The sequence below is a fragment of the Condylura cristata genome, unplaced genomic scaffold, assembly GCF_000260355.1.
Source record: "Condylura cristata isolate star-nosed mole 26May11 unplaced genomic scaffold, ConCri1.0 scaffold00026, whole genome shotgun sequence".
Taxonomy (NCBI): Eukaryota; Metazoa; Chordata; class Mammalia; order Eulipotyphla; family Talpidae; genus Condylura; species Condylura cristata.
The window spans coordinates 13,172,479-13,185,766 of record NW_004567127.1 but is presented as its reverse complement, the minus strand read 5'-3'; the positions used below and the strand labels follow the sequence as shown (position 1 = coordinate 13,185,766).

Below are 13,288 nucleotides of genomic sequence, written 5' to 3'. Positions count from 1 at the left end.
CTGTCAGTACGTGGTTTTCCTTTGTTCTCCCACAATTTCCCACTGTATTTCCAAGAAAATGTTCTTTGGGTAGGATGTTCCAGTTAGGTTAGAATGCTGAAATAATATGTACTTATTCTGTCGGCACAGTAAATGGTATAGTGTTAACAAATTTTTGTATGCTGAGATGGAGAAATGATATTTGTTGAGAGAAAATAAAAACACACCATCAGGATGGTCATGGTCATAACATCACACACTCTTACTCTTGAGAAGCAAAAAGAAGATAAAGGACTTCTAAATGCTGATTTCTTCCCAGATGAGTCTCTTAAAAATAGTTACTGAATCTCTAAGCCAATATTTGTCTTATCGAATGAAACTAGTAAAATTGTATTTGCAGGAATCTATAAAAAGTGGCTGCATTTTCAGCTATAATTTTGGGGCCCTTGATATTAAATAAAGGCAGGTATTCTCAGATTCAGATGGAGCACAGACATTGTAAAAAGAAAGTAAAATAAACAATAAAACTCATTTCTATTATTTGACTCCCCCATCCTAGCTTTTGTTCAAATAAATCTTTATCTTTCTCACTTTACTTTCACTTTCTATGAGGACAAAGGAAACCAGACAGGAAGGATAATTTCCCCAAATGCTTGGAAGACAAATGATCCTGCAAAAGTGGATGGCATAGAAGGAAGCTAGGAGTCTTGCTTCATTGATTTTCTCCCGCTATGCTCTTCTGTCTACAGCAAGCCACATGAAATTATTAGCATTTTCTAATATATTGCATGTGCATGGCTCAGTATATTCACAAAATATACTGAATGGACAGTTGAGGAAAGTGGCCATGTTATTTGTCTAATGACTTATTAGACATTACTTTTTTATGAACAGTCATAATCCATATTTACCAGTCAGTAACTCAAGAAAATAAATCATTTTAGATTCAGCAGGAAGATCACTTGTTTGGATCAATGAAGCATAAAAACCATCTGTCTTCTCTTTTGTTTTTTTTTTTCCTGTAATCTATGATTGTCTTTGCAAATCTTGAACTAACAGTGTCTGGATTTGAATCCTAAGGCCATGCCCATATGAGTAAAATAAATGGACTAGTGAATGTGTTTATGACAGAATGTGATTTCTTTTTACTTAAGGCCATTGAAGAACTCATGTAGCAAGAAGTAGCTATGATTTGATTTTTAAAGTCTGTCTACTAAAGCTACTTAAAGTAAATTGTCTCTATCATATATTTGATAACAAAATCTATTTGTTTTTTAATATTTTACCAAAATACTGCTTAGGGAAAGGTGAAGCTAAGGGTGGATATAATCAATGTATTTTATAGGGTACCAGAATGAGTTTTCAGGAAGAGTCTATTGAAAGCAAGAATAATAGGAGTCTGTTCCCATTTCCCAAAATGAACATAATTTTACTTATAAATTACTTTTTTTAAAAAAAAATCCATCATTATTTTTCTGGTATAAAGGTTGTTTTATAAACTTATCTGAAGTTGAAGCCAATTTGACATCCAAACTGAAAGGAGCAGAAGAAAATGTATTATGAAATCACAAAATATCTGGCAGTTCTTGCTGCCTTTGGAAACACAGGTTTTATAACGTTCTCAAAAAGCTTGTGATTTAGCTGTAATTTGGAAAATGTGGGACAAAAAAACAAAACATAAATTATAAATGAATTTATGGCAAAATATGCTATCTCCAAGTGCTAAAATATCTAGAATTCCACGGTTCCAGAGAAACAGATCATCATTAAGTACATGGACACTGGAGAAAATTCCATTCTATATTACAATCTAGAATCCTAATAATTTTAGGGAGATTGTCTTTAATATATGACTTATTTAAAGATCTTCTCAATTTAATTTGAATGTTCTTGTATAATCCCTTTACTGCTTTTCCAAGTCTTAACTTCCAACAACCAGTTTTTTTTTCATAAATTTCTCCCTTTTTGACATTTTCAGTATTTCTTGCTTAGTGCTAAGTAGAGAGAAGTATTAAGTATTTTTGTAATGAAAATACTATCATTAAAGAAAGAACAGATGGCAACAAAAAAAGTAAAAATAAAAACTGTGGTTTCATTGCCTTTCCCCCAAAGAATTTTGATTTTGTAAGAAGTAGATGTGTCACATTTGAATGCATTGATTCACTCCTTGAAAGCAACAGAAAATTTTTTATTTTAAAAATAATCTTTGTTTTCATAGATTCTGTAGACATTATTGCTTAACTATTATATTTCAGGTACTTTATGAAAGTCAACTGGAAAAACATGGTCCCTGACTACTCAGAACAGAGACAACACACCTATAAGAAGGTAAGAATTTTTAAAAGGGAGAACATGGGCATTGTCAGTACAGTGTGCATCGTGGGTGTAGGACACCATGACTGGGAACCACCCACATTAAGGAGCAGAGAAGACTCCACGGAAAAGTTGGTGTTCGTTGTTAAAATGGACATCATTAGAATTCGAATAGTGGTGGTGGGGAGGAAGATTGTTCCACAAAAGGATATAAAATGTGCACAAATCAAGAAACAGGAAGATTAGAATAGTTAAAGCTTGGGCTACCGAAGCCATGTCATTGGGACAAACTGTGCCTAGTTATTTAGATGGACACTTCACTTAAACACATGCATAAAGAGATCAGAATTTCCTTTGAAGATGATTACTCTGAGTACCTAATGTGGAGAGGGCAGGGCTTCAGGTCAGGGGACTTGTAACTGGATTAGGGTGGTGGGAAGTGAGGATGCAGAAAGGCAGTGGGGTTGCAAGATCTGCGAGAGAAGCCTGGAAAGGTGTAGCCGTATGGGTCGCAAGGAAGAGTCTAAAATGAGTCTCTGGCTTGGTTCTACTTATAACCATTGACTAGATGTTGTTTTGTTCTAGTCACTGTTCTAAACTTATGGGGGATCCAGAGCATTTATTATTGCATATTCCCATAAAAAAAAAAAAAAAAACACTGGGGAAGAAATATCATGCCTTGGGTTTGAAGTTGTTGCCTCTAGGGAAAGGGGTTAAGGGTGGGAAGGTCGTCGGGGCTGTGGCACTGATGCTTCGTTGGACAATCAGAAGAGCACTTGCACACCTGGACATGTCAAGTTGTCCTCCGAAAATGACAGGTATGCAAATAATAGCAAATAATAGCAAATAGTAAAAGTCTAAAAAGTTGTTGCCTCCAACATGTACCTTTGGCAAATTAATTTAAACTCGCTGAGCGTCGTTTTTCAACAATCAGCTAATGATAATGCTCAGTGTAGTGGTCTTGCAGTGAACACATGTATAACAGCTGCCCTAGTGCCTGTCAGCAGCAGGCTCTCACTGTCACTGCAGGTGTGCAGTTAGGTTTGTCCCCACTGAAATGCCAGTCTCTCGCCAGTAGGGGGAGACTGTCTGCTGCGCACCTTTGCGTCCCCAGTACCAGGGAAAATGCCGCATGCACTGGGAACGCTAGTAAACAAGTTACTGTTACCGCATAGACAGCTTAACTTCTGTTTTAAAAACAAGGTTGACAAAAACATGGCAAGACTGTAACCTTAGTTTTGTTAACTTGTGACCTCGGGCTTTGAGCGTTATTGAGCTTTCTGTTAAACAGGAAGCCTTGTAACTGTGTTCCTAACGGATGCATCCTTTGCTTCACTAGATGGCACCAAACCATTGCCCTAAAATTGAACTAAAGGGGGTTCTGATGGGGGGGTTTCACAGGACCTGAAAGCTGGAAAGCCTGATTATAATCTACACTAAACATCTGTTGGTGATCTCAGGCAGTGTGTGAAAAGTTTTCAAATTCTCACATGCATATAGTTTTATTGTGCATGTCTAGGAATGCGATTTGGTTTAATTAAGCACAGGGGATTTTATACAGACTCTCATAAGAGAGAATTAAGCATTTAAGAAAGAGCTTAACTGTACGTCGTTCAGGCCACTAGGGCGCATTTTTTTTCCTGGTTTGTTTCCTCAAAAACTTTAATTTTCTGGTAGAAATAAGCTGAACGTTGCCCATGTGATATCAATGACTTGTGCTTACTTTGATGCCTTCTTTATTGTTTGGGGGTAACTTAGACCTTGGAGGCAGTGAGGCTACTTTGTCTTCTGGTGTCTTAAAATTCATGGGATGTATATTGTGACATTTTCTCCTAACAGTAAATCTACTGAAACGGTGAGTGGAAATAGATCAATCAGTGTTACAATTTTATTTTCTTTCTCTGTTAATTGGTCATGGGTGTTAAGAGACTTTTGTGAAGAATGAAATGGCATTGATGAGTTTGTCTTTTGGCTACCATTACTGCATTATTGATGTCTTCATAACCCCGTGTCCTAGGCTAGACATGGGCATTTTAGCAAACAGGCTCTTTTGAAACACTGAATTCCTGATATGATACTTTTCTCTATATTTTCTGCTAATGGACCCAACATTAACATCTGTTTTGTGAGTCCTTTATTTTGCTATCTGGGCATTTACTTATGAGACAAAACTCATATAGAGTTAAAAAGTGCTCTCAGAAATAATTGGGTTTGATACACAGAAGTATGCACACTTTATAAAGTGTTAACTCAAGGTAGTATAACTCAGTATAGTGCAATCACTATAGCTTGATGTTGCAATCACTATAACTTAATGTTACACTCCCTCAAAATTGTATGTTTGTATTTTCCCTTCAAGTGTGTATAATATACACATATATCTTAAATGCCTCCTTTCAAATTAGAGTTTTTTTATTGGAAAATATGAAGAGCCATTGATTTATTGTTTCAGGGAACACGTGATTATATTCTTTCTTGGATTGAAGCTGTTGGTCTCACCAGGACAGACAATTATGAACTACAATTTTTACATCATAATTAGTCTTGTCCAATTGATAATTATCCGCTCTACCTAGAAAGGATAGAAGACAATCAGTAAGTTTAACTTGCACCAAGTATCTAGTTCTTGGAACAAAAAATGCACAAATAATAGAGCCACTGTTTGTGGCACTGGCCTCACTAAGTGAGCAGAGAAATGAGGGCTGCTAATAATTTAGGACTGAGTGTATGTTATGTGAGAGCTGTTTTCAAGGTTTCCTAAGGTAATATCAACTAACCTTAGCAACCATGTCATTAAAAAAGTTGAATTCTAATCTTACTGTTGTTTGATATTTGTATCCATCACTGGATATTATGTTTTTGATTAGTTAAATTAAAAGAAGTTTTAAAGCAGTTTATTTGACAGTCACATTCTTTCTAACTTTGTGATCCATGGAGGAGAAATTAACAAAGGAGGCTGATGTTAAAAAATATATGATGTGTATCACAGTCCTAAAAATCAAAGGATAGACAGCACAGGAAGATTCTTCAGATTTCAGTAAAAAGGAATAGGATAAACTTGTGTCCATTTAGATGATCTCTCTTTGTCCTCCCCAAATTATTTTTAATATTGGAAGAGGTTATATGGGGAGAGTTGTATGTGGATTAGTAATAAACAAACTAGGGCTTATGAAAGAGCTGGACAGGTGTAAAACTGCTTAATTCTGCAGCCATGATTTCCAGGAACTGAACTTCTAGGTGATCAAGGTTAACAGTGAAAGTTCATTTTTAAAATTGAGTCATCTTTGGGAGTTTTCCATGCTGATCTTTAAAAAGAGAACTGGCACACTTTAAGGTTTAAGGTATTTACTAACTAGAACCATTCTATTGCCTGTTCCTGCTTTAATAGGGTCAGTTTGTACTTAGCAGATGCTTGGTCTCCGGATACAAAGCCTATGGCTCAGGTTCATTGTCAGATGCTGGAAATGACAGAGTGAATTGATTCTCTGAATGTCCTGAATGTTCCTCTGCCACAAATAGAATTCCCAGAGTAAATCAGAGCTTATACAGACCAGTCCTATGTACTGTCATTTGCAGAGAATCTTTAATCAGTCGTTTCTTGAGCTCATTGAATATGCTTTTGAATACTTCTTTGTAATTCCATAGTAACTTAAATATTGAGGGCACTCAAACAATTCTTGGTTTGTGACATTTTTCTTGTCTTTTTTGGTTAAATCATCTCTGGAAAGTTATGTAGTTAATCTATGAATCAAACAAAAGGTGTTTCTTGATTTAAAAGGCGTAAAACAAATTTCTCTCTTGTTGGTAATATTGAGCTATTGTATTGCATGAATAACTGCACAGCCTGAATTATAAAAGCAAAGCATGTAAGGAGGGAGTTATTTAAGTACTATATAAAAAACTTTTCCTTTGTTTATTCTTAATTGATCCTATGTTGTTTTGATTCAGATATATGCCTAAAAGAGAACATTTTTTTAAAACAAAAGTTTGTTCTTTACTACTTGAAATAGCTAATATTTACTCTTGAAAGTTTAGAAATCATCACTATGCTTCTTACAGAATTAGTTTACTCAGCCAATATTTATTGAATAATTTTTCTTAGTCAGGGACTTTTGTGGGCTTTGGGAGATAGGAGGTTTAGAAATAAGCATCGTAAACATTGTTATTGTGCTCTTGGAACTAAAACCTAACAAGAGAGACATCCAATTACCTATGCAGTGTCAATGAAACAACAACATATAATCATTAGGGAACCAGCAGATTTGGGGAGCACCTAGTGGGGACATTCAAAACACAAAGGGGGGGCAGTGAAAGATTCTGGACCGACTTGACATTGAAACTGAGACCTGAAGAGTGAGTAGGGGGATGTCACATGTGACAGGTAAGAGTGCAGTGATAGAGAAAAAGAACACAGTACAAAGAATGTGTTCAGAAGGGCCCTCCTTGGTGGTGTAACTGGTGAAAAGCACATTTTTATCATTTGAACTGCGTTTGTAAAGCATGTTGTCTAAAATGGTCTTTTAAGTAATTCAAATTTTAAATGTTTATATTTCTTTCTTAGAAATTCTTTTATTTTTTAAAATTCTTTCTTTTTCTACCCAGATCATTTTCTATTCCAGAAAAGTTTTTCCTTTCCTTCCTTGAGAGAACATGTTTATAAGTCTATTAAGTTGCCCTGTCATGCCACAGGATGTCAACAACTAAAAACTTGTTGCTAACTGGACTAAAAGCCCCTAAGCCCCTTATTAAACACAGCACCATTTATTTATTTTGTGTTATTACAGACTGTAATGGAATAATTAGCTCAGAGAGGCAATGCAAGCATTTGAAAACTCAGATCACGTTGAAGCACGTATGTTAGAAGTCAAGATCTAGAGGCCATAACCTATGGCATACATTGGCTCCTTGAAGAGCAGGAAATATATGTTTTAGAGCCACCTCTTACTTCTTGAATCAATCCAAGCAGCTGATGGTAACTTGCATAGTAGAGGAGTATTTTGGTTTGCTTTAGTCATTGCCAGACTTCACATTTGGGCCCTGGGTACTTTACCTTGCCTGACTTAGCCTCTTTCTTCACTACCAAAAAAACTCTACTTGCTTAGCAATTATTGACCATCACCTGTTATCTGTCCACAATAATAAAACTGAATTTCTATGAATATAGTCAATAGAATTAGCTGAATTTTCCAGACTACTTGCAAGTCACCAAATGGGTAACAGGGTGCTCAGAAAAACAGGCAACTTGTTCAAATGATACTAAGTACCTGTTATGCTTTGGTCATTAAGACATAATTACACTTAACCCCACTCCCTGGTCCCTTACTCTCCCTTACTCTTAGTGAAACAATACAGAATTTTTCTTTTTCTTTCTGGCTTATTTCATTAAGCATGATCCCGTCCAGCTCCATCCATGTTGCTTCAAAATGCATGAGTTTATCTTTTGATTGCCAAGTAATATTCCATTTTGTATATGTAACACATCTTTTAATCCAGTCATATACTTTTGGGCATTTGGGTTGGTTCCATGTCTTCCTTGTGGTCAGTAGAGCAGCAAGGTGGAGTGGGGAATGGGATAAAAAATGGGGTAGAAATGGTGCATGGGACTAGGATGATGGCACCTGGGTGAATTGGTGGTGGGAAGTCCATGAGGATTATAACCGAGATGGAAAAAGGCACCAAATGAAGAATGATATGAAATAAATTAAAAAAGAAAGAAATATGAAAGCAAACACAAAAAGAAGAAAAAGAAAAAGCCTGTCACCCACCATAAAACAGAAAAAGAAGAAACAATTAGGCTTAGAGAGTAGGCACTGACTTTCCTGTAATTAGGTATCTGTGACTCTTTGCAACACCTAAGAATGCAGTTTTCATTGGAACTATTTCACAGTGTAACTTAGACAAATGAGTTGTTCTACTCACTTAGCTTTTTCATGCAGTCGCGAAGTCTGGTTTCCAAACTGAGCACCCTTTGATGTAGCTCCTCGTAGTCATAGGCACCTATTTCTTCCTGGATCCCAGTGAGAACAGCAGACAGGTTGCGGATCTCCTCCTTGAACTGGGTGATTAGCTTGGCATCTGTCTTGTACTGTTCCAGCACAGGGATCAAGGGCAGAAGCTCATCCATCTTCTCTTTCAACTCCTGTGAAAAGCAGCCGATCGTTCCTGAGAGCTATTTAACCCAGTGGCTATGTTCTTTTTAATACGATACTTGAAGGAGATTATTAAAACTGACTCCAAATTCCTTGATGATTTTTGTTTGAAATTAGGTATTTTGGGAGAATGTAAGTAGCCATGATCATTAGTTTAAATCCACTTATCTCAGCATTTCAATGTAAGAACCTCTCTTTAAATGGTTTCATGCTTTCCTATAAAACAAATGGATAGTTATCATAATTAGAATGACTTCCTATGGCAGCAATTATGGATTTATGTCTTATCTGTCTTTCTAGTAGCTTTTTATGAAGTGAATAATACATTTTTTACCTAAGAAGTATAAGCAGGATTCATTTTCTAATTAGGACTTATTAGAATTAGGTAAATCACCTGTGCCTTTTTAGTTAAGTCTAGTTACCCATTTACTGATTATCATGTTGTGGGAGGACTTAGGGAAATACTTGGATTTTGGAATTCCTTTCACCCTCTCCGATGAAGAACTCTATCTCTCTGTCCTTCCAGTGTTCTTAGACGCTCTTTGCTTTTTTTAATATCCATATTATTGCAACACCACTAGGAAAGTAAGTTCAGCAGGTGTAATACATCATGCAAGAAATGTATGTTGCTGTTTACCATTTTGAATTATTACTCATCCTCTGACTCCATTTGCCTTAGCATGGATAATTTAGAACTCTCTGTGTAAGGCAGAATGGCTTACTCGTGTGGGAAATTAACTCTTCCAGGGACAAAGGTGCTCACTGTTTATGTTCTGAAAGAGTCAGTTATACAAAATCCTTTGAAACAGAGATGCGCATTTTCATCTAGAGAAAAGAGGTGTTTTTTTTTTTTTGTTTTTTTTTGTTTTTTTTTTTCAGATTACAGCCTCACCCTTGCATCACAGGATAAAGTCACACCTGCAACTTCACTTTCAGTTTCTAGATGTGTCACCTTTTCTTCTTTCCTTTAACTTGGTCAGTGAAAATATTTCATGTTTGACTCAGTTGGAATTTATTGCAGATGATATCACTTTTGGAAAGAGCTGTTGCAGTGATGATCATTTGAGAATAATCCATAGGTACTGTCAGAAACCATGCTGTACCCTAATTTAAGGAACTGGAAATTGCATTTTAAAATTACATTTAGAAGATGTTATTACTATGGGTGCATTAAAATAGCAGGAGCTCCCATTGCTGCCCTGATTTATAGGCTATGTTTCTTGTGAGGAAATTTCATCTTGCTCTGAATTTGTCTATATGTCCATGTTGAGTGGGAGGGTAAAGAGAGTCTGAATAATGAGAAAAATTCATAAATACCACAGTCGTAAGAATTGCAGAGCTTTGCTCAGAAGTAAACTTATTAGTTTAAGCATCTTGTGGCATCCCTAAAGGAAGAGACAATTGCTTCATTAGGATTTTAATGAGAAGTGTTCTGTTGGTTCCATTTGCTGCATACTACAGCAACCATTATAGTGAAGAATTTCCATTCTACTGACAGAATATTGAAAAAGAGAACAATTTAATGTCAAAATTTTGGTGGTATTTTCCCCAAAATGGACTTAGAAAGAACTAGATATGTTTCCAAACCTTTTTAAAATTTCATCATTTGATTATTATCAGTCAATTGTGAAACTCTGAGCACTTAGCAGTGGAAAGTCCAACTCCCCCCCCCCCAAAAAAGGAACACTTCAAAGGTTAAAGTAGAACAGCGTGGATCTGTGCTTGCTAATGCCTTTTAGAAATTCATGTTTTGCTGGGTTGTTCTTGACAGAAAATTCTGCGGCCAGAATTTTGGCTGTAGAATAATAGCCTCAAGAATGAGGATTAGAGCAAACTTTTCATCTTAAAGAGAAGATAAAACCTATTTAGTGTTTTTGATAAATTGAAAATGGTGTATCAGAGGAGGATTTTCTACTGATTTGAAAGTATTATTTGATGTTAAACTCACTTCTGGAGTGTTCCATTTATTCTTCTAAACTCTGGCACCTTAGTGCCTAGAGCAAAGTTGGATTGACAGTCACAGTCATTGAATAACTAATTCAACATATATTAGGCACCTAATTATTAGTTTTATTTCAGAAAGCTAACATCTAGAGAGGAAATGTTTCATTGGTATTTGTAAATAAACATATTAGTTTCTAACAAGCTGGAGCTTGGCTTTGTGGTTCTGAAAGATACTAAATATATAACCTGGATGAAGTGCTCAACCTCTTTGTACATCAGTTTTCTCATCTGGATGATGGGAATAAAAAAAAAATCTTCTAGGAGTATTAATTAGATTTGTTAATATATATTCAAGTTCCCATAACTACACATTGAAAATATATAACTTTTAAGGTGAATAACATTATCTTTATAACTATTTGGATTTTGCATTTATTTTCACTATCTACTTAGACTACATGAACTATTTTTTTTTTTAAGAAATCATTATATAGTGCTGCCTGAAAATTAAATTTTCTTGTAGAGCACCTGAGTGCTGCTAGGAAAACTTACAGATTAGGCAAATTATGCCCTGGGAGTTCCCTCAGATTTGTGTCTTTCCTTTTTGCTTCCTGTCTTCTCCAGGCTTTTCCATATGCACATTTCATCCTGCGTTCCTGGCTCAGCCAGCCCTGGCATCCTGAAGTTGCCCCTTGGCATCACAGAGTTCCACATCGTCCAAGTGAGCTTGAGTCATTTTCACTTTGCACCAGACCCCCTGAGCTCCTTTCCTTCTGTCCCTCTTCCTTTCTGGTCATTCTCCCCCACGCTCCTCCTATGTTGATGGCCCTGGGACCAGACTCTCCCATGACTGCCTCATTGTCCACACCCCAAGCCCAAATGTTGAAAGCTGATATTGAAGCCCTTCTGTTGTCTCAGTTACCTCTATGCTTTAGTGTTTGCTTGATTTTTTTGGTGGGGGAGGACATTTATCCTCTCTTAAATATTGTCTAATCTTAGAACTATTCACCTCCTGATCTTGCCACAGAATTGATTGTCTTCCTTTTTTTGTTGCTTGGTGCTCTTTAGTCTGTAGCTACTGTCAGTTTTAGCTGTTGTCTATCATAGAAGAGAGATGAAGTATTATGTACCCAGCAGAAGACCCAATCCATGTACAATAGTCCGTTCTCAAAAATACTACTTAGAATTTAATTCGCTCTCTACTCTTCAGTTCTTCTCTGTTAACACTTCCCACTCCAGTTCCCTATTCTTCCAGTTTACTCATTTTGAACAATCCTTGAATTGATCCTTTCCTCTGTGTCTTGCTCTAATTTGTTCTAATTTTTTAGTCTCCTGAGCTTTTTTGAGTCTTTTTTCATCTAATCTTCCTGATTCATCCCTTTAGTCCTCTTTCTCATCAATACCTTCAAGTTGTTACTCTCTATTACTTCTGCTGTCTTTCTCATAAAACTTAAAACTGGTCCATGAAAGACTGCTTCCTACATCTTTCCTGAATATCAGTGAAGACAACTGCAAAACCCTGAAAATTTCTGTCACAGTAACATGCTGTGCAGAGACTGCTGCGTGTGGCTTATCTCCAGCTTCAATGTGATATGTGATGAGCACTTCTAGTGTTTGACCAAAGACTTGCATGCAGTCCCACTCCGCCTACACCTGCAATGATTTTCAATTCCAATTGGTAGTGGAAACAGAAGCTATTATGTTTATAAAAGCACAGTGCATTTCATAAACTATGCTAAGACTTTCTAACATAGACTATCTAGGCTCAAATAGCATTGTCAGTCAGATTTGATTTTCTCATGACATTGTCATCACTTTTAAAAGTCTAGATAGTGCTCGCTTCGGCAGCACATATACTAAAATTGGAATGATACAGAGAAGATTAGCATGGCCCCTGTACAAGGATGTCATGCAAATTCATGAAGCATTCCATATTAAAAAAAAAAAAAAGTCTAGATAGCGTACTTAAAAGCACTCTTCATTGTCAGTGTATCTAGATAATTGCCAATAAACAACTTAAAATCTTAAAAACTTTATAAAATTACAAAACCCTCCTTTTACATGCTTTAAGCAATGGTACAATGTCTCTTAATAATCTAGATTAATATTATTAATTTTTCACATTAGCAGGGTACAAAATCATCAGGAAAGCTAATAACTTGAGTTATCATTTTCTGTGAGATTTCTGCTGGCTATAGATATTCAAGCACCTATAAATGTATCTAAAACTTCCATCTAGCTGTCGGAGGATGAGGCTCTTTTTATAGCAAGAGTTCCATGCATTCCTTCCAGCTAATGGTCAATTTCAGTGGAGAGATGATTGACGTCCCTGATGAGTCTTTAACCTTGCATGCATGGGCCAAGACAGTTATTTCTAGCTAAGTGCCATGCTGGCTGTCCACTGCACTCAACATCTCATTTGGATTGACAAGATTGTAGAAGTCAAACCTACTTGAAAATGCTTGGTCATTAGTGTCTTCCGATCATCTTCAATCTGCCGAAACTTGGCCTTCAGCCCTTTCATTTGGGTTTCCATTTTTAGAACATATTGGAAATCTCTCTGAGTTCTCAAATTCAAGACTTCAATAGACTGAGACATGTTCTGAACCTGTTAAACATGAACATTGACTGTACATTAGTGTCTGTTTACAGGTATACTCATTCACGACTGAAGCAGTAAAATGACATTAAGAACTAGACGTGCAAAATCCACAACTGCATTTCCACACATATTTTTAGTGTTAGGACAGTTCTTCATGATAAATACTCATGAAATTCAGCAAGAGAAAATTACACCAAGGCAGGAAATAATAAAAGGGGCATTCTAGCATTAAAAGTGACTGACTCTAAATAGGAATCTAATAAATACGAAAAATAAACTCTTAAAATAGGTTTTTCATTCC

The 13,288-nt window shown here is 36.2% G+C and overlaps 1 protein-coding gene across 2 annotated transcripts in view; it reads right to left on the bottom strand.

The window, feature by feature from the left end:
- The window catches only part of OLFM3 (olfactomedin 3), a 162,826-nt gene that overhangs the window by 8,750 nt on the left and 140,788 nt on the right, over positions 1-13,288 (bottom strand). For both annotated transcript variants that reach the window (XM_004689727.2, XM_004689726.2), the window contains exons 3-4: positions 12,838-12,993; positions 8,212-8,431 (exon numbers count right to left, since the gene is read on the bottom strand). In XM_004689727.2, the coding sequence (XP_004689784.1) occupies positions 8,212-8,431; positions 12,838-12,993 (376 nt within the window). The remainder of the gene's footprint in view (positions 1-8,211; positions 8,432-12,837; positions 12,994-13,288) is intronic.